The sequence below is a fragment of the Orcinus orca genome, chromosome 7, assembly GCF_937001465.1.
Source record: "Orcinus orca chromosome 7, mOrcOrc1.1, whole genome shotgun sequence".
NCBI lineage: Eukaryota > Metazoa > Chordata > Mammalia > Artiodactyla > Delphinidae > Orcinus > Orcinus orca.
The window spans coordinates 65364776-65386584 of record NC_064565.1 but is presented as its reverse complement, the minus strand read 5'-3'; the positions used below and the strand labels follow the sequence as shown (position 1 = coordinate 65386584).

Below are 21809 nucleotides of genomic sequence, written 5' to 3'. Positions count from 1 at the left end.
TTTCTTCCCTAGTACCTAGACCATCATTATTTCTTGACCTTCCACCTAAAATGCTTCCAATCTTCCACACAACTAAAACCACACAACTAAAACCAGATTTTAAATGCAAATCTGAAGATGCAATATACCATGATTTTTACATGTTCTCTTTGTGTGGTACTGAGATATAAAATTACTTTATGTTCCCCTTCTCATGCTGAGGGGGAAAAAATTGGAAAAGAATTAATCAACGCAGATGGAGGTGAGAGAGAGAGAGAGAGAATTCTGCCTAAATATAGGTAGTTAATAGATTTGTCCTACAAATGTGTGTATGTTGTGTGTGTGTATGTGTGAGTGTGTGTGTGTTATGTATCACACCAGGAAAAACAAAATTATTTGTCTGTTTAGGCTTCCTCCCTTTTCAAGAATATTTTGCCTCAGTGACAGGTGTCAACTGCTTATGTTAATTAATGAATGAAACAGACTCCAGACTGAGCCACAGAGCTCTCCCTCAAGAAGCTAAGAGGCTTGAACCTTCTCCTTACAAGCCTGATATAAGATGGTGTAGATGATATGATAAAGATAATCAATTCAGATAATATCTTTCATTAACATACTAAGTATTTCCCTCAAGATAAAAAAATACAATGACAAAATGGAATTGCTTCACCCTTTCACTAAAGGTAATTCTAGAGTTATCCTAGAGACAGAGGGTACCTTTTAGAATTGTGCTGTCTTCTTGGAAAGGTTTACATCCTCTCTTCTTGAGTCTGGTATATGGGTCCATAATTTCTCCCAGTAATCATAACTAAGTAGTTGTTTATCAGTGATAGAATATAAGGAAATCATTTTTTTTTAATCCAGGATTAATGGATTATCTCCAATAGGTATCTCCACTGGGAAAACTATATGCTTTTTTGTTCTCTACATTCACTAAGTTCCCTGAATAATTTGAGGCTGGTTAACAAAAATGATAATTTGCAGGGAGGTTTCATGGGGAATTCTTTTCAAAGCATTTCCTATTTTTTCATATAGATTTTCTCAACATAACTCTATATCCTGAGCACTGGCATCTATCCTAAATTTCTCAATGGCTCAGTGACTAATTCTGGCAGTTTGAATTCTCTTCACTGAACATGAAGAGGGACACCAATTTATTAGACAGCAGGGACCTGGGATAGAGCCCCCCAAAGTGGATTGGCCTTATTCTGGGGTTTCATACTGTAGATATATCACTTTCAGTTAATAGAAATATTAGAGATTTCTTTCATTTACAGGTGAGGAAACAGAGGCTCAGAGAGCTGAAGTGACTTGCCTAAGGCCACACAGCTTCCTCAAGACAGGGCACAGAACAGACTATGGGCTTTCTGATTCCTAATTCAGTTCTCTCTCCCTGAGTGGCCTCTCACGGGGACCAGCTGCTCAGGGGCTGCCTGGAAAACAGTCACCACTCTGTCATTCCTCTGTCTACACTGGTGTAGCAATTTATGTATGGCAGACCTATCTTTTTGTCCCAGCTGCCCTACTCACCAGCTGGGTAGTCTTGGGCATACTACTTGCATACATAATGTAAAGAGTAAAATTCTATATAAATATTTTGTAAATCGTGCAGTCCTATAAATATATAAATGTCAGGTGAAGATTTTAGTCTGGTTGAGGACTAGTTTTTCGGTTCTTGAAGGATTGCTAGAAGCAGGTCCTTTTCTCTAAATGAGGAGGTCTTTACACAGAACTGCAGACCAGCAGACCTTGATCATGGACAAGCCAATGTCAATGTTCTTTTCCTCCAGAGACACAGTGAGGAAAGAAGAGGAAAGTCTCTAGCCAAAGAGAGGAATAAAGGGTGACTGTTGACAGCAAAAAAGGGATGGTGGCAATAATCTGATAACTTGTAGGTCTTCAAGAAAGCCAGGTCTTTTCCTGTCTGGTCAGAGGAGAAACAATAGCAGGTGTTACCTACAAAGGTGAATAAGGCTGGATGCATGTCCTATGGCCTTGGGCGGCTCTGGGGAGATGTTCACCATATCCTCCCCTGCGGAGACCAGCAATATGCTGCCCTGGCTCTTCACGAGAGTGGCTGGCCAGTCATCCAGGGGCCAGGTTACCCAAGCACATTTAGGTATGATCGGATTTTAGGGGCTGGCTATACTGCCCAGGCCCAAGCAGCCCACCAGTCCTTAAATCATAAGGCTAAAAGCCAGTGCCTAATAAGAGAGAATTTATTCCATCAACATTTGCTTTGGCTATACAAAGTGGAAACTGCATTTCTCATTTCTGTGTCTTTCCTACCTTGTGGTAACTTCTGGTAAGTCCTCAGAAACTCTGCCCAAAGATATGCAGCAAGAGAACGATCCTTATTTTGAAATCTCAGTTGTGAAACCCTTGGTCTTCCTTTTGATAGAAGCTACAAAGCGGTGTCTTTAATGTGATGTAAACCTCATCCCAGGCACTTGCTGTGAGGGCTACGGGGCAAGTAATCATAGTTGTTTACCTGCTGTGTGTTCTCTTTGTGATTGTTTTAAATATTTAATGGTGTTCCCTCCTTGTGGTGAACAGAACGACTTAGCAGTGAGGCACAGTGATTACTTGCCTTCTGTCTGCCTGTTTGACTCCTAGAGAGGTACCTACTGGGCTTGATAGCATGCATAGTTTTAAGGCCAAACTCCTTGGTTAATGGGTGGAAAATTATGACAGAGTGGTTATATAAGATAGTCACAAAGCCAGAACCAAATTTCTGAGGTTTACATTCTGCAGCCTTATGAAGATCACTGTATGCTAATTCTCTTACAAGATTCTGCAGTCCTCAAAAAGGATGCAAGACAGAAAAGACTGACTAAATATAACTGATTATATTTATTCATAGTGGCTCAAGAAACACTCACATTCATGGGTTATCATTGCTAGTGGGTTTTGTAGTCTAATCAGTCATTTGCTCCGTGGTAGGGGTATTCATGCTTGGCTCCTAAAGACACGGACAGGAATATCATGTATATTAATTTTCTGTTGCTGTGTAACAAATCACTACAAATTCAGCAGCTTAAGGCAAACACCTGTTTATTATCTTCTGTAGGTCAGAAGTCTGGCATGATGCCTAGGGTCTCACAAGGCCTAAAGCAAGGAGGTGGCCAGGTGGCGTTCTCATTTGGTCCTGGCATTCTTTTCAAAACCCATTCAGGTTGTCGGCAGAACTGAGTTCCTTGCAGTTACAGACTGAGCTTCCCATTTTCTTACTGACTGCTGGCCAAAAGTCTCTCTTAGCTCCTAGAGACTGCCCTCAGGTACTACTAGCCATATGACCCTCTCACAACTTGGCAGCTTACTTCTTCAAAGCCAAAGGGAGAAACTCCAGTTGGCTCTCACAGAGGCTTACATAATGTCAGGAGTGACACACGAGAGGCTGTCCCATCACAGCCTTATAACATAACCTAATCAAAGAATTGACAGTCCTATCACATTCACAAGTCCTGCCCACACCCGAGGGGAGGGGATTATACCAGATTTGTACAAAGTAAAGGGTGGGCAGGTGTGAATCTTAGAGGCCATATCTTTAGAATTCTGCCTATAACACTATAATAAAGACCAAAATTGAGTCCGTACAAAATATCCCATGAGATGATCTGTATGTCCTGATATGGAAAAAATGTCCACAAGAACAAAAGCAAGTCATAGAGAAGTATGTTTAGAATAATGTTTAAAAGTATGTATAGAATAATATATGTGGGTATATATACATATATATGCACATATTTTTCTAATAGACAACAAACTTAACATGTCCAAAACAGAACTTACAATCTTTTCTGCTAAGCTTGCTCCTCTGTTTCCCTATCTCTGTTAAGGCAACTCAGTTCTTCCTAATGCTTGTGCCAAAATGTTATAGGCATGATTCTCTCGTGTTGCACATCTAACTCATCAGGAAGTATAATTGGCTCTACCTGCAAAATTTATCCAAAATCTGACCATTTCTCACCACTCAACTGCTACCACCCAGGTCCAAGCCACCATCATCTCTGGACCATTTCATGGTCTTAGCTTCTTAATCTACTTCTCTGCTTCCGCTCTTCCCCTCCACACTCTTTTCTCAATACAATACCAGGGGTTTTAAATTTTTAAGTTATATTGTATCACAAGTCAGCTCACAAAGTTTTCATAGTCTCCTTACTTCACTAGAGTAAAATCCAAACTCACCATTCTTTCAGAGGTTTACAGTGCCCTACACGATGTCACCTCATTTTCTATCCTCAGCCTTCATTCATACTTCTCCACCCACACCAGTCTCCTTGTTATTCCTAGAACATGCCACTCATACACCTACCTCAGGGCCTTTGCACTGGCTACTCCTCTGCTGAAATACTCTTTCTCCAATGTCTGCGTGGGTCACATCCTCACCTCTTTATAGTCATCGTTCAAATGTTACCTGTTAGTAAGGTCTGGTGCCCTTGGTATTTCTAATCCCTTTTATCCTGCTCTATTTTTTCCCCATAATTTTTAATACCTTCTAACATATAGTTTATTTATGTATTTTTTTGTATTGTTTACCATCTGCCTTCTCTCACTAGAATGTAAGCTCAAAGAAGATGAGAATTTTATTGGTTTTGCTCACTGATGTATCCCCAACATCTAATAAGCATTATTATTGAATATTGTTCAATATTGTTGAATATATTATCTGTGTTATTTATGAATAATTATATATTGTTGAATATTATAAATTGATGTATGAACATATTACATATTTGTAGGAAAAGATCAGGAAGAACTTATCCCAAACTGTTAATAGTTGCTATCTCTAGAGATGGCAAGATTACAGCTTTTGATTTTGGTTTAACTTGAAAATTTCACGAGTGCATATATTGTTTTTGTAATTAGGCAAAATTATAAAGATGTTTTAAAATGTTAGACCTTTTATATCTTATGTGAAATTATATTTTACCAGGCTATTATGAGCCCTCTAAAAACTATAAACTATTACTCAAAACCAGAATTGAAATAATGCAAGATCTAAGTAAACTAACTTGTCTTGCTGTATCTTTGGGGAATTCAGATGGATTACTTTCTGTTGCCCTCGTCAGCAAGGAGTGTTGGTTGGATTTTATTCTAACTAATATCCTTGTCTGAGACTGTCCCAACAGCATGTATATAAACTGCATTTGCAAATGACCTGACATTGGGTCAGGTGGCTTCTTGGAGTGCATACTCTATTTACAAATACCTTCACCATGAAACAATTATTCTGGCCTTGCTTTTAGTCAGCATTGTGCTTATGAACTCAACTCCCAATAATTAGTTACACTCTAGCACATCATCTGTGAAGCTTTCTGCCCTTTTTTTTTCATACTAGATCAAAGAACACCTTAAAACAAGTATACGAATGCACAACAAGCTATTATTTACTCAATATAAGGTATACTATTCTGTTACTTAATTTAGTATTTCCTTCCCTTTATATAGTTATGGAAAGAATTTTCAGAGCCATTACATGCAGGGTTTCTTTTCTGCCTGCAACAGAAATGAACAATTGGACCCAACATTTAAATAGGAAAGGTTCAGCAAGGGGAATGGCAGAAAATAACTAAAAAGTAGGGCAGGCCTTATTCATGGATGGTTTGGTGGTCTGTGTGTTACAGATTCAGGAGTGGCGGAAAACCCATCAGCACCCAGGTCTCCTCTGCCATGGGGGGCTGATGCCCAGAGTTACACAGTTAAATCTAAGATGTCATGATATTAATTCTGTCACCCTTCAATCCCATGCAATTCTTCCCTGTGACGTTCTTTCTCTGATTTAAAAAAAAAATTTTTTTTATTAAAGCCTGTTACAGACAACTCAAAAATTCTTACCCTTGTCCTGTAGCACTTAAGGATAATGGGACTTCAGGCTCTGAGATCCTTTGACCTAGAGCATTAAAGCCCCTTTCGCCTGTCAGATCTTCGCAGCAAAGCACTTCTGCAATCTGGGATGCTGAGTGCTAGCCTGACAGGACAGCTCCTTTTCCATTCTTTGTAACGCCTTCTGGTCTATCAGTTATGCTTCTGTTACAAAGGGAAATGTGGGAAAATGGAACCATTAAGAGGTAGGGCTGAAATGCACTTGCTCCCAGTAATCTCTCAGTTGCTGATACTTAGTGTAAACCAGGCTGAGAGCCTTTCCCGGGAATGGGATTTGGTAGGGAAGATTGGACAATGGATATAAAATTTCCAGATGACCAGGAGGGTGAGGAAAGTTAGGAGGATTACTAAGACTTGAATAAGTTGTACAATGGGGAAGCTGTGGGTAGTGAAGACAAATAGGGGGCCATGGTTCTAAGAGTCGAACAGACTTTGCTGCATTGGTAGTGGAAGACAACGCATCGGCTCTAAGTCCAAAGGTCAGTTATTTTTTAGGAGTGCTTTCGTCAGGAATTTAAGGAATCATTTGTAGGCAATGTTCTAGAAACCTATGTGCAGATGAGGTTGGCATAAAGAAATGCCTCTTTGTTGTTTCAGGGAAATCAGGGGACTGACTCAGAACATCTCCTCCCTCACTTGTCCTAGTACCAGAATTTCTCACTGGTAGATTGGTGTTTGGGGGATAAAGTACTACTTTAGATTACTATTAAAGTTGCACATATCGTTCTAGGGGAAGAAAACACATTGCACATTAATGAGTAGTATTACGTTATCACCAATTCTTTTAACATTCCCTTTGATTGCCTTAGAGAGTCTGGAAAATATGACAAGTACGTTTTGATGGCTCCATGAGGTAAACCATCTTAAATTATATCCATTAACTGGAAAGACCCAGTGAGGATAGAGACTTGGAAAATTTTTAGTATATACATCTTTAATTGGAAAGAACTAGGCACCCCTAGATAATGTATTTATTTTAATGGTAGCCTCCTGGAAAGGCTGCTTAGTCTCATATGGTCTAATATTTGGGACTCTAATAATGTGAATTTTAATCTTTATCTTTCCAGAAACAACAGCCATTGCCACAAATAGACAACTAGAGGATTGCCTCAATGATCTTAAAATTGGAAAATTCACTCTCATCATACTCTGCCATCCTTCTTTCTTCCCCTCTCCCACCTTGTTGGGCTCATCAAGCTTGCTAATCGTCACCACCCCCTCTTCCCTGTGCTCATAGCCAGTTAGTGCTGGCCCCACTTCCCTTCCTCAGCCACAGTGGGAATGGCTTAGAAATACCCTCAACATCCTCAGTCGCCGCTCCCCTCCTCCTGGGCTCAGCCCGTGCGAGACTCTAGCTCTGCTCTCTCAGTGTGGCCTTCCTCTTCTCCAGAACTAACCACTTTACTTCTGTTCCTGATCCCATTCCTTCTTCCCTTGACTATCTTTGCCTTCAATTATCCTTCTGTGTTACTAAATCCAATAGCCCATTTTCAGCGCTTATCCTGTTTGACTATTGTGCAACATTTGACACTGTTGTTCCCCTCTAATTCTATTTAGAAAAGAACTTTTTCTCTTGTGTACAAGTAATTCATTATCTAAAATTTAGAAAATAGAAATAGTAGTTTAAAAAACTCCCATAGGCAGAGTTCTTTCACAGTGTATACATGTATCAAATCATAATGTTGTACACTTTAAATATGTTACAGTTTTGTCAATTATACCTCAATAGGGCTGGATGAAAAAAGGATTAATGGTTGCCAGAGGGATGGATGGATGAATAGGTGGTGTACAGAAGATTTTGAGGGCAGTAAAACTACTCTGTGTGATGCTGTAATGGTGGATACATGTCATTATAAAATTGTTAAAACCATAGAACATACAGCATCAAGAGTGAACCCTAATATAAACTATGGACTTTGAATGATAATGATGAATCAGTGTGGGTTCATCAGTTGCAACAAATGTACCACTCTAGTGGGGGATGTTGATAGTGAGGGGTGTTGATGTGCATGTGTTGGGGCAGAGGGTATATGGGAACTCTCTGTACTTGCCTCATTTGTTATGAACCTAAAACTGTTTTTAAAAAATAAAGTTTATTTTAAAAGCAAAGAAACAAACAAAAACTCCCATGGACAAACAATTCAAAGGCAACTATTATGGTTATAATTTTTCCAGGATTTTCCAATGTATGTAATATATGTTTGTACACCCACAGATGCCCACACTACTATCACTTAATGTATTACAATTTTCCCTGTTTACAAATATTCTTCTATAGCATGATTTTAATTAGATGGATGATATTCTACTGTGCTATGATTTACTTAACCAACTCCCTCCAGTGGAATGTTCAGGTTATTTCTGATATATCATTATCATAAATAATGCTATGATTCATACCTTTATACGTAAACTTTTGTGCATAGCTATGATAATTACCATAGGATAAATTCCTAGACATAAAATTGATAAGGCAAAGGGTGTTTGTACTTCTTAGACTCTGGATACACGTCAATAAATCTATTTCCAGAAAGGCTGTTAGCAATGTGTTCACACATTAGGAATGCTATAAAGCCTGAGCTGAAGAATATGAGCTTTGGAGTTCTTTTCCATCCTGCCTTCTTTTTCCTGTCCTAAATATTGTGTCCCCTCAGATTCAATTTTTCATCCTTTTTGTCTTTTTATTGGACGAGCTCTTTCTTGGTGATTTTACCCACACAGTTAATATGAGGGGCTCCTTCGTCACTCTCCCTTCCCCTTGCCCTCTCAATTGTAATGTGTGTCAGCTTGAATTTGGAATCATTTCCCTCAAACTTCCTGTGTTTCCCACCTCAAGGAGCTCCACCGCCCTTCCTCAAACCAGGAACCTCAATATTATCTTTTGTAGGGATGGGAGAACACATACTCCTACCTCCCTACAACAAAAATTCTTTTGGGAAACTACACTAATGTTTTGGTAAGCAAAATTATCTTTTACTTCACTGACAAAGAGCCTGAGGTTTATTTTTGTCACCACCAAGCCTCTCAGGCTGTCTCTCTCCTTGTTTCTGTCACTCAGTGCATGTTCCCTTTCTTCTTGCACTGTGACCTCTACCCTCAGCTGCTTCAGATTTCCCGGGAGAGGTTAGACAGGGGCTACAGTTGTCCCAAGAGCTGGCAGAGCCAATTGTGCCTACTGCTCAGTGCTGGGGCGGGACCGCCGACAATTGTGTATGACCCTCAGCAAAACAAAACACACCCAAGCATCCTAGTGCTACTCAGGCCAGCCCAAGTCTATAGATTACACCTCCCAGGCCTCTCTAAAATTGACTTCCTTCTCTTTGTGCTCACTGACATTGCTGTTATTCAGACTCTCTCCTTAGGGAGAGGAAGAAAACCACTTTGTTCTTTTGGAAGATAACTTTGATGGATGTGTTTGTGATTGGCTTCCTTTGAACCAATCTTTCCACTTTCAAAGCAGTCAGTCTCTCTAGGTCTTATCTGATAAGGGAAGATGTTAACAGTACCTACTTCATAGGGTTGTTTGAGTAAGTATATGCAATAACGCATGTGAAAGTGCAGAACAAGGTGCCTGATATCAAGTGAGCATCTAGTAAATGTTATCTTGTCATCATCATTGTCACCCTCATCTTTGAAGACCCACTTTTAAGGAGGTAAAACTGCTCCAGATTTCTCTAAACACAGTCAGTTGCTGGCTTTTCTGTGGTATTCTGAACGTTCTTTACTTGGACACTTATTTTATCTTAACTACTTCTGTCTTGACTAGACTGTGAGCTCCTCAAGGGTAATAACTGTTTGAATTCATTTTTGTATCCTTAATACCCAGCAATGTGTCTGGTGCATAGGAGGTGGTAAATAAATATATAATGAAAGAGTGCATTGATGAATGATTTATGTCCAGGCTTTTGGCTTTTTTTGTTTTTTTCTGGAATTCTCAAAAATCAATTGATGTAATTTATGCTCTTAACAAATGGAAAAAGAAAAAAATCACATGATCTAAAATCACATATTAAGAGGCATAGAATTGAAGAGTAAGATGACATGATAATATGCCTAGAAAATCCAAAGCACTACAGATATTAAAGTTAATAATTGAATTTAGCAAGATTGATGGATCCAAGTTCAATATACAAAAATCAATTATGTCTCTATATGTCAATTAAAAGCATTAGAAAATAATAATACCATTTATAATAACACAAACTTTTAAAACACCTGGTACAAATATAACAAATTATATGTAAGACTTCTGCATAGAAAACTATAAAAGTTGGCTTAGAGAAATTTTTAAGAACTCTAAATAGAGGGATATTATAGATTGAGAGACTCAATGATGTAAATATGTCAAATTTCTCCCAAATTGACTGATAAATTCAATAGAATCCTAATAAAAATCTCAGCAGTGTGTGTGTGTGTGTGTGTGTGTGTGTGTGTGTGTGTGTGTGTGTACTTCAAGTTGATTCTAAAATTAATATGGAAATTCTAAGGGCCAACAATGGTCAAGAAAATCTTATGGAAAAAGTTGGAGAAATTACACCACCAGATACCAAGATGTATTATAAGACTTTATTATTCACGGCAGTATGGTATTGGTATAAGGGTAGACACATAAATCAATGAAGTAGAACAGAGTCCAGAAACAGATCCTTACATATATGGACACATGATTAATGAAAAAAGTGGTACCAGATAGTGGTGGGGAGAGGCATTTCCCCTGCCCCACAGAATTAGTTCTGGTCCAGTTGGATATCCACCAAGAAAAAAAAAAAAAAAGAATCTTGACTCTCAGCTCACACTATACTCAAAAATTATTTTCAGTTGGATTGTAAATCTAAAAGTAACAGTTAAAACAATAAAGATTCTAGGGAAATAATAGGAGAATATCTTCATGAGCTAGGAATAGGGAAAGATTTCAAGGAAAAGATCAAAAAATTACTTTAAAAAACAAACTAATATACTGGTATCAAGAGTAGAAGATATCTGAAAAATTAATTCCTCAGAGGAAAACCAAAAAAAAATCCAAATATAAAAATCCAAATATAAAATTTAGGTGTATAAATTAACTTCCAACTTCAACAAATATGTAGCTCTTAACTTCTACAGTAAATGTTTTAAAATATAAAAAAATCTTTTATCCCAATAACCATAATCTAGAACCTTAGTGTTTTATTTTTTCTCTGATTGGATTGGGATGACAGGTTGACCTTTCTCACTAGAAACCAAGGTCATATCAATTCACTAACACCCTTTCAGTCTTTAGTAGCTCTTATCTAGCAATTCAAATATGGATCATTGGTTTTAATATTAAGTGGAGCTTGTTACTGAATGACATTTGTCTGATGCTGATAATTATACTTTTGTATTTCATATATATCATCTCCTGACAATCTGTTAGGGTACAGAAAGATTGCTGAACCCTTATCTTATCTTATCTTTTGTGACTTTTATTTTTATATGATTTTGTAACATATGTAATAAATCAGTAATGTTAGAAATATAGAATATTAAAAGTAAATACATGGATAAACAACAAGGTCCTACTGTATAGCACAGGGAACTATATTCAGTATCCTGTGATAAACCAGAATGGAAAAGAATCTTAGAAAAAAGAATGTATACATATGTATAACTGAATCACTTTGCTATACAGCAGAAATTAACACAACATTGTAAATCAACTATACTTCAATAAATTTTAAAAAAGTAAATACACATATAACAGCATTATAGACTCAATTTTTTTACTAAAAGATGTGCTCAAAGAGAAATATTGACCACTGGTTTAATTAAAATGCTTTAAATACTCAGAGCAGAAACAGTTGCCAGAATTCTTGTCTGGTGGTGTGATTGTGATCAAGATAGTTTTACATTCAGCTTTATGTGGGTGCAGGGATTGGGAGAGGTAGTGCGGGTGTAGGGTTTATTGGTTGATTCATATTTGGTTAGGGCATGATTTCCTTGGGATGTGCATTGTGATGTTTTAAATGAAAAGAGACAGGTGAGTATATGCATTACAATTAGATTATAATATGTCTTTTTAAAAGTTATTTTTAAATATCTGTTATGAAGAGTGGTAAGCTATATGTCAGAAATGGGTAGATAATATTTAATTTTAGTTAATTTCTTTTATCCTAGGCTGAACAGATATCTGGTTTTCACATAAGATCGGTTCTCTGCGTACCTATTTGGAATAGCAACCACCAAATAATTGGTAAGACATTACCTAAATAGTTCAAACTTCTTTTATAAAGAAGTCCAATTTACTTTAAAATACATCCATCTCTTTTTAAAATGTTCCCCTTTTTATGTCCAGGACTCATCAACTTATGTCTCATACTCTTGTGTAATCTCGTAAGTGAACACTCCTGATGAATCAGTGTTAATCAGGACAATGAACAAATATTTATGCCTTTAAATAAGAACCAATCGTTTTGAAGTTGAAGGGGATTTCAGAAAGCAGCTAACTGAACTCTTTTATCTTACTCTGTGGAAACTGAGGCCCAAAGAGAGAGAAAAGACTTGCATAAGGTCACAAAGTGAGTTAGTAGCAGAGTCCCAAGTAAAACTCGGGCTTCTTAACTCCTAGTACATCTATGCTTTTACACGTGGAGTAAATGCAAAGGAAGAAAGGACGTGCATTGTTAGGCATATACTGTACATGTGTCTTTCTGCCTGGATGGTTCCAAAATAGGTCCAATTCCTGAATAAGGGAATTGTGGACCAAAGCAGTTTCCAATTTTTCTCTCCCTCCCTGCTCCTTTCCTTTCCTTGAAAATTCAGTTAGAAAATCTCAAACCTAAGAAAGAAGTCTAGGCGAGAAGGGGCCAGTTGTTAAAGTCAAGAAGGATGGAGACATTAGTTATTTAAATACAATGAAAATGTGTTATTTTTCTAAGAGACATAAGGTAACTAATACATTTGGTAACTAATGTAACTATTTGCCTCTCTTTGCTTCACCCTAAGGTTGCCTCTTAAACTCTAAGATATTGGACTTACCAAAGGATTCAGTATTCTGTAAATATTGTTAAGACTTGAATTCTAAGAGAATTTTTTCATCAGTTTGCTTAATTTGCAGAAAATACTAGTACATTATTGAACATAAAGTATATTCTAATATTTGAGAATTTGAGCCCCTAGTATAAAGCATTGAATTACATCATGGGTAGAATTTTAAATATATTTAAGGTGTTTTTTTTTTTTTGGCCACGCTGTGCAGCATGCAGGATCTTAGTTCCCTGACCAGAGAACCCCTGCCCCCTGCACTGGAAGCGTGGAGTCCTAACTACTGGACCGCCAGGGAATTCCCAAAATATATAATATTTAAGTTTAAAGAGAAGAGAAATTTCATAAGAAACACCATACGTTATCTGTAGATGTCCAATGGCAATCTCACATGCAGTCCTACATTTCATTTCTAACAGTAAACATCTGATATTCTTTCAAAACTAAGACTGTAGTTTGCCTGTTACACACTAAAAGCTTTGTATTTTATTATACATTCTTCTAGCATATGACGACTTACCTCCCTGATGCGAAGTTAGGTGTTTTAAAAAATACAAGCATGCTTTAGAATTACAGTCATTTTTGTTTATACTAAATAGGGATACAAGGGAATGGTTTTCAAGATTGTTGAATTTTTCCAGTTAGACTTGTGTGCTTTGATAGTCGTGCCCCAAACATCTGGTATAATGCTGGAAATGAACTTTGGAAAGAAGACACACACAAGTTAAATTTGTTAAAACTAGTTTAACCCCATTGGGAGCAGGCAACAAAACTAACCTTGCTTTGAAAGTTAACTGTATCATAATTCCTAACATTTCTTGAATGTTCTCTCCGTGTGGAACAATATGCTTTCCAAACATTAATCAAATGTTATCTCATTTAATCTTCATAACTCACTGAGACAGTTAACATTTTAATCCTCATTTTACTGATGAGGAAATTCAGTGTTAAAAATGTTAGGTAACATGCTCATGGTAACACTACTAATGGTGGAGTTGAAAATTCAAACCAAGACAGTCTAACTCCAGAGCCTATGTTCTTAATCACTATGCCATGCTGCCTGAACTCAAGCGCTGTGCTTCAGAGAATTGAAAAAAAAATTTAGTTATATATATTTAAAATTTTTTATATTTATATAATTATGTACATTATATTTTTATATATTTTTAATTTATAATTAATTTTTTAATATATTGCATGTATATATGTGTTTATATATACATACAGTTATAGATATTCAAGTATGTATATGTGTATAAGTATGTAATTGTGTATATATGTGTATGCCAGATACATCAATTATTGTGCACAGTCATCTTGAAAACCATTTTTAGGGAATCTGATTGATGCCTGGTAGAACTCCAGGCTTCCCTGAGACCTGGTCTGGATATCACAGCTGGAAAATAGACTGCATCCCTGTACACCTCAGATCTGCTCTCACGGAGGCAGCAGGTGTGAGAGTAACCAGGGATTAAGCTGAGTGTGTGCACTTAAAGGAGGATAGAGTCATCTTACTGTATTGTAGGAACACGGTGTCCAGCACCGAAAATGACCACATATCCCAACCTCTTCTCACAGGAGTGGCTCAAGTGTTAAATAGACTTGATGGGAAACCTTTCGATGATGCAGATCAACGACTTTTTGAGGTAAGAAAATAAATTTGTGAACCAGGGGTTACAGCTGAGTCACCAGTAGTCTCCTGGTTACAGCTTGCCCCCATTAGGAAGGATAAATAATTATTATTTGACATTTATTAATCATTATACTTTGACAGTGTGATGAAATTTAAAGGAAGATTTAAAGAATATATCAATGTTTAGGTAAGATTTGATTCTCTTTTTTCATGAATTAGATGTTTTTACCCTAATTGATTGTTTTTTACAGAGTTGAATTGCCTTGCTCTTCTCTCCGAAGTGTTGTCTTATCTTTGTCTTGTTTGTGTGTGTTCAGTCATGAGACCTCTAGCCAGCTCTGCCAGGCGTACTGCCATCACCTTTCTTATGTTTACAAGCTTCTGTTTACTCCAGTCTGCCCTCTAGCTAGAGAGGTTAGCCTTGAACAGGCTTCCTAGTAGACTTTGTACCAGTAGCCAACATGAAAACCCCATGATTTTTTTTCTCCAGTTGAGGCTACATCAGGGCTTCTTTACTAATTGGTTCTAAATCTGAATCCTCTGTCCCCTTAACATTTACTTCATTTACACTCACTTGGTTTCCTTACCAAAATATTTTATAGCCTAGCTGCTGAAAGAGGTGGCTGTTGGTTAAATGGGATGAAATTACTAAAATCAGTTCACAACCTAAATAAAGAATGCATTTAAACAGACTGTACGTTTTTAAATGTATTTAAAGTCATTTCTTCACAATGACATTAAATTAATAATTTTTCTCATGTGCAATGTGAGCGATAAAGTTGTTACATGACAATAGTAATTAAGAATTTTAATGTACATATTTCCCTAAGGCCTACCTCTGTATACAATAAAATTATATTTAAGGCCCATTCCTGATGACTGCCTGCTTTTATATTAGATTTTGCCAATGAGTTATTGCAATTTTCAGTTAGTGAGCTTTCTCTTTCCTAGGCTTTTGTCATCTTTTGTGGCCTTGGCATCAACAATACAATTATGTATGATCAAGTGAAGAAGTCGTGGGCCAAGCAATCTGTGGCTCTTGATGTAAGTACAATATTTATGTCAGAATTTATGCTAAAAAGCCCTGATTTTATGAGGGGAAAAAGGTCCTCAATTTTTAATTATCTATTCATTGGGTCTTAATCATTTTAGAGTTATAGGTTTGAGTTTGATGAAAGCTAGAGACCCTCTCTAGAAAAATATACATACACACATAGTTTTACATATAATTTCAGGGAGTTCACAGATTCCTTGAAGCCCAGCCATGTATGATGTACAGTTAAATTTTAAATATTAGGATTATTAAAAGAGATGACCCAAAATGAATTTGTCAGGATGTAAAATGTATTATGAATGTATTTTGAATATGTATAGATATTCTGGAAATTCACAACTTTTATTACCATAAGAAAAAAACCTCTCTATGAAGATATGTGACTCAGATGGGGGAAACTGATTCTGTCATTATGCATCCCTCCCTGTGCTAATGTAGTCACAGTCTCCTCACCCATGAATTGTTCATTTGGGTTCATAGTGTACACCCCCTTGTTTGTATAACTCAGATACCTTCTGTCCTTAGACACAAAAATTATTACTGACACTCCCAAATTTCCAGCCCAATTGTGAGCCTTGTGACAATCTCACTTTTCAGAAGCTGACTTATTTGTGTGGCCTTGTATGTTCTGTGTGCTTTATTTATGCCAGTGTCAAAAGTAGCGTTCCCAGTCAGAATTCAAGTGTTGCCATCTTGGTTTTGTCCCTCCCACCTCCACTCAACCCCTACCCCACCAGATACCAAACTCTCGACTCTAATAATCAGGTGGTATCACCTCAGTCCCTAGCCCAGGAATCCATATGCAAGAATATCTGGAAGGATTTCTTTTTTTGGCCACACCACGCGGCTTGTGGGATTCTAGTTCCCCAACCAGGGATCAGGCAAGGATCAAACCCAGGCCCTCGGCAGTGAAATCGCAGAGTCCTAAACATTGGACCACCAGGGAATTTCCTCTGGAAGGATTTCTTATCTCAGAATTTTATGAAGACAAAAAACGATATGTTGAGAGCTACTGAACTCAAACTCTGGAATGAGATCTACCTATACTATAGTATACATTAACTTCTGAATAGATCTGTACGTTAGAATTAGGTATTTATAAATATTGTACGTGAATACGAATATCGTTAAGTTCTTTTGTTCCTAAATATATAAAATTAATACTCTGAGGCTCGTAGAGAACAGAGATGCTCCTAAAGCTGAATAATGGAACAAAGAAAGGAATTCACTATCATTTTTAATAACTTTACTTTTATGATCCTGATTTCCATTTTGCATGAGCAGCAGGAGCTTCATGAGAAATGTACTGATGTGTGCTTACATTTCCTGACAGTAAGGATCCTAGGATAAAAGGGGTAAAACTTTACCTGTAAGTCTAGAATACAGAGAAACTAAAGCAAGAATGTAGATGTAGAATATTACTTCTTCATTTTGAACATCAAGAATTGTCCTTTGGGGAGTCTTTCATAGATACTGCAAATGAAGCCTTACCTAACACTGATGAGAAATTTTCCAGGAAATATAAGTCAGGGTATTAAGGGACACATTATACACCTTTATGATCAAAAGAGGGAAGGAATGAAGGTCAAACAGAGGGTGTGGAAAGGGCATATGCAATCAGGAGCCAAGCCCCATTTATTCTACCTCCCCAAAACCTCTCCCATCCCTTTCCTCCTTTCCAGTTGCCACGGCAACCATCCTACTCAAGGGCTTCATTACCTCTTGACTGAGCAATTGTAATAGCCTTCTATTTGTTCTTTCTAAACACATTTTAGATTGCATCATTCACCCACTCATAGACCTTAAATTACTCCCCCATTACCTATTAAAGTACAAACTTCTGGCCTTTGAGGCCCTTGGAAATCTCATACCAAACTATCTTCCTGCCCCCGGCCCTCATTTCTCTTTTCAGAGTATTCTATGCAAATTACAAACTCAACTACTTCATAGTCTACAAATCAGCCACCTGCTTCTCTGCCCTCTGATCTTCGCTCTAACATCCTCTCCACTTTAGTTATTCTGTTCCAATTATGCCATCTTCCCTCAAAATTGTCCCATCATTCAAAGCTTAATTTAAATGTAACCTTCTCTCTATAAACCTTCTAATCTCATGGTTATTTGTTCCTCTCTTTGACCTATATTACAGTTAATGGTGAGTCTGTATGTTTTCCTCCACTAGAACATACGTCCATCAAAGCATATGTTCATGTCTTAGCTATCTTTTATTCCTTTTGGTGTTTTATATATAATGGTACTCAATAAAAGTGTATTGAATAAATGAATGCATGCAGCCACAAATAATTATTTTGGTCTGCCACATCAACATTGCAGAAGGGGAAAGCTAGGGCTGTGATGGAGGAACTGGCAGTCATTTTAGTGACAGTCTTGCTGGCCACATAGCAGCACCTCTGTATTCCCTTCCCCCTTTATAAGCCATGAGTAGAAAATTGTTATTTATTTATTTGGGTGTGGGACCTCTTCCCAGATACTGTGTTCCCTGGGGTATTTCCTTAGATGATGATTAAGAGACCAGTCTGGCTTCCTGAAGGTGGGGAAGAAGGAGAGAAGTGAAACGGATGATTCTCCGTGAGCAATCCTCTAAGCTCCAAGGAGAGATTTCTCTCTAACTGGGTGATTAAAGAAGTTAGACTTCTAGGATGCCAGCAGAATGCCATTTGATTCTTTGTCACCCCTCTTCCTTTAAACCTACTCTGTTGAATCAATCTTCCCTACTCTTGAGTGAAGTCTGGTAGATTCCACAGCTCTTCTGACATACTCAGGTGTTAAATAGTCTCTGAGCTTTTTCCCTTGCCCAGGATTAGAAGCCTATGGTCAGGAGAGGGTCATAGTGGGCTTTGTGACTCTTCCTCACTTCACTTCCTCCCCTAAGACAGGTGCAAGGAGGTTGGATGAGAGGGCAAAGCCTTACAAGACTGATGCTGTCCTAAGTTGGTTTCAGGGCCCTCTATATCAGACATCAGCATTCTCTTTTTATCATGAGTTGCTTTTATAAATTCTTAGAGGACTCTCGGGGCTAGCAATCTCCTGATAGCCATCCCTGATGTGGGTTTGCCTCTCCTGACTGACAGGTTATAATCCCCTCTCAGCCCCTGGCTTCCAGGGGCCCATCCAGACCCTTCCTCTGTGGGGATCATCTCACTCTTCCAGGAAATTCTCTTGGTCAGGGTCTGTTTTTGTTTCTTTTTTTAATTGTGGTAAAACAGACACACATAAAATTTACTATTTTTAAGCATACAGTTCAGTGGCATTAAGTACATTCACATTGTTGTGCAACCATCACCACCATACATCGCCAGAACTTTTTCATCTTCCCAAACTGAAACTCTGTGCCCATTGACCCCCAACTCCTCATTCTTCCTTCCATGCAGCACATGGCAACCACCATTCTACTTTATGTCTATGAATTTCACTACTCAAGATACTTCATATGAGCAGAATCATCACTTGTCCTTTTGTGACTGGCTTATTTCACTTAGCATAGTGTCTTTAAGACTCATCCATGTTGTAGCACGTGTCAGAATTTTCTTTTTAAGGCTGGTTAATATTCTATCGTAAGTATATACCACCTTGTGTTCATTCATTCATCTACTGATAGACACTTGGGTTGCTTCCATGTCAAAGTCCTTTTAAGCCTGGGTATCTTTCATAGGTCCATTTGGTCCATGGGAAAACTCACATGTCTTCAACCATTAGATTGAAATGCAAGTCTTCTGCAAAGCAGCTCTCTTCTCCTGCCCACTAACTTTTGGAAATTTTAGGCATGAATCAGGTACCAGTCTCTGTTCCCACACTATACTCTGGGGAAATACACTGTAGGTCCTACAAGTGGTTCTCTGGAAGGAACTCTCAAGAAACCCTAAGAAATCCTCAATATGGGGCTCTCATGAACTGTTACCCTTTTTACACAGTGCAGAGTTGGGAAACCAGCACCTTAACTTGGAGGCAGGGGCATCTTCTTTCCAAGTCCTACATAGAAGGCCTAGATGGCCTTAGCACTCCCTTTAGAATGTGATACCTGTTAGTCTCAACTATAAACTCAGACAGAGTCTCATTTAAACATCCTATTTTGTCTATCAAAATGATTTTTTCCAGACCAAGTTACTGTCAGACCATGATCCAATGATTGTCTGAATGATAAGTGCCAGGCCTGGGAAGACCCATGTTTATTTGTAGGTACAATGGATCCAGGTTCTCAATTACAAAGCCAAATGTAACACATCAGCAGAAATGGAATTGTTCCCACTTGTAAATTCTTCTTTACTGACAATATGTTGGATTATGTAAACACTTCTTTTGGAGAAAAGAAAAAAAGGAAACACAAATTAATTGCTGTCTTGAAATGATTATGTAGTAATTAGTTCCCCATTGTAGCCACTACTACATCGTAAGTTACTTAAAAAAAGAAAGAAAGAAAGAAAAAAAAACTCTGGAAGCTGTTCTCTGTGAAAATTCCAGGCTCTTATTGAGCTGGTTTATAAATTTATGATCAAATTATGGCTTTTAAAAAGGCACTAAGAAAATAATCATGCCAAATTTCTTGAACTTCTTTGAATAGCCAGTAAAGACCAACTAAACGATAGTGTGAGCTTCAACTTTTCACTTGCTGCTTTCTGTTGCCCAAAGAAAAGTCTCACAGTTGACATGCTGATTGGGCTTTTGGGGTATTCTAGCATAGCCCACACATTAGAATCAACGGGGTGCTTTTAAAAAATATTGATGCCTGTACCCTTTTCTAAACTGATTGAATCAAAATCCCTGGAAATAGAGACTGAGCATATGTATTTACAAAAAGTTCTCCATGTGATTCTGATGCACAGTGCAAGGTGAGAACCATTGGCATAGAGTGATCTATTTGTGGGTTAATTTCTCCAAGTCTTTCTTTCACAAAAAGCAACCACAGTATTGGATATCAGTACTTCCTTTATAAATATTTGTTGAATTAGGTTGAAGACAGTAGATGAAATGAGGGGAGGCTAAAGGGTGCTCTCTCCTCCTTGCTTTAAATACCCGTTTACTCTTTGACTCCTTCTGATGGCTTCCATTGTCACCTCTCCTTTGAGGAGTCATCTGGAATGTTATCAGTGAACACCTATGCCCAGTCCCCATTCTCAGTTCTTAACTTCTCTTATCTGTTCATGCTGTTGACTATTTTCTCCAATCACAGAAAAGAAAATAACCAGTCCACCATGGTAATTAACCTGTAAATGACTGGTTTATTTCATGGCCATAAGAGAGACCAGGATCCAGAGCAAAGATAGATGAACCTTAAAAACAAGTAACAGGGCAGCAATTTTAGTATTACAAGACTCATCATGTAATTTACTAGAATTTTATAGCTATCTATAATATATTCCATTTTCTTTAGTAAAAGGAGAAACAGTTTCTATTCCAGTGCCTAGAATAGTTCTCAACACATAGTAGGTACTCAATAAATATTTGCTTAGTTATATTATTTTTTAATTTATTAGTTTATTTATGAATAAATGAACCTAATTTCATACATAACTTGATACCTAATGGTATCTGAAGCATTTTGTGGCTTGCTAACAGCTTCTGTAAGCATCTGCTTTTGCAAATTTAGGACATAGTCTTGAAATATCTATGAAAACTGTGATTTCCAGTTTATAATTTTGTAAATGAATTCCACAAATTCTACAAAACTGGCTCTGTGGGGCATTCCTTGAGGTAGCAATGAGGAAGTATATATGTTTTTTTTTTTTTTTTATTTTGGCCATGCGGGATCTTAGTTCCCCGACCAGGGATCGAACACACACCCCTTGCATTGGGAGCGCAGAATCTTAATCACTGGACTGCCAGGGAAGTCCCAGTAGATATGTTTTTGTTTCTTTTGTCTCAATAATATCTGCTGTAGATAATTAGGGTCACAAAGTATTTTTTAAAATCTTTTTGTTTGGAGGCAGATCAGTCATAACTCTAGAGATTTTCCTGCTTTCCATGTTTTCTACTACATCCTCCCTTGGCTTCTATGACCCTATACCTAGGTTGTTCTTCTCTGGTCTTTCATTCTTAAATCTCCTCTCTTCAGCCCTCTTCTGAATATTCTTCAAGGTTGAATCATCTGACCCATTTGCTCCTATTTTCTCTCTATACACACTTTCCCTGAGCAACTTCAGCTACTCATTTGGCTTTAACTGAGATGACCTCCAGTATGTATTCCTAGTTCACTCTTTCTCTCTCTTTGAAGCTTCAGACTTTCATTTCCAACTAACTCTT

The 21809-nt window shown here is 37.6% G+C and overlaps 1 protein-coding gene across 1 annotated transcript in view; it reads left to right on the top strand.

Moving 5' to 3' along the window:
• PDE11A (phosphodiesterase 11A) overlaps positions 1 to 21809 on the top strand; it is a 420363-nt gene that overhangs the window by 220938 nt on the left and 177616 nt on the right. Inside the window, exons 7-9 of the mRNA XM_004267363.3 lie at positions 12001 to 12076; positions 14446 to 14513; positions 15452 to 15544. Coding sequence (XP_004267411.2) covers positions 12001 to 12076; positions 14446 to 14513; positions 15452 to 15544 — 237 coding nt within the window. The remainder of the gene's footprint in view (positions 1 to 12000; positions 12077 to 14445; positions 14514 to 15451; positions 15545 to 21809) is intronic.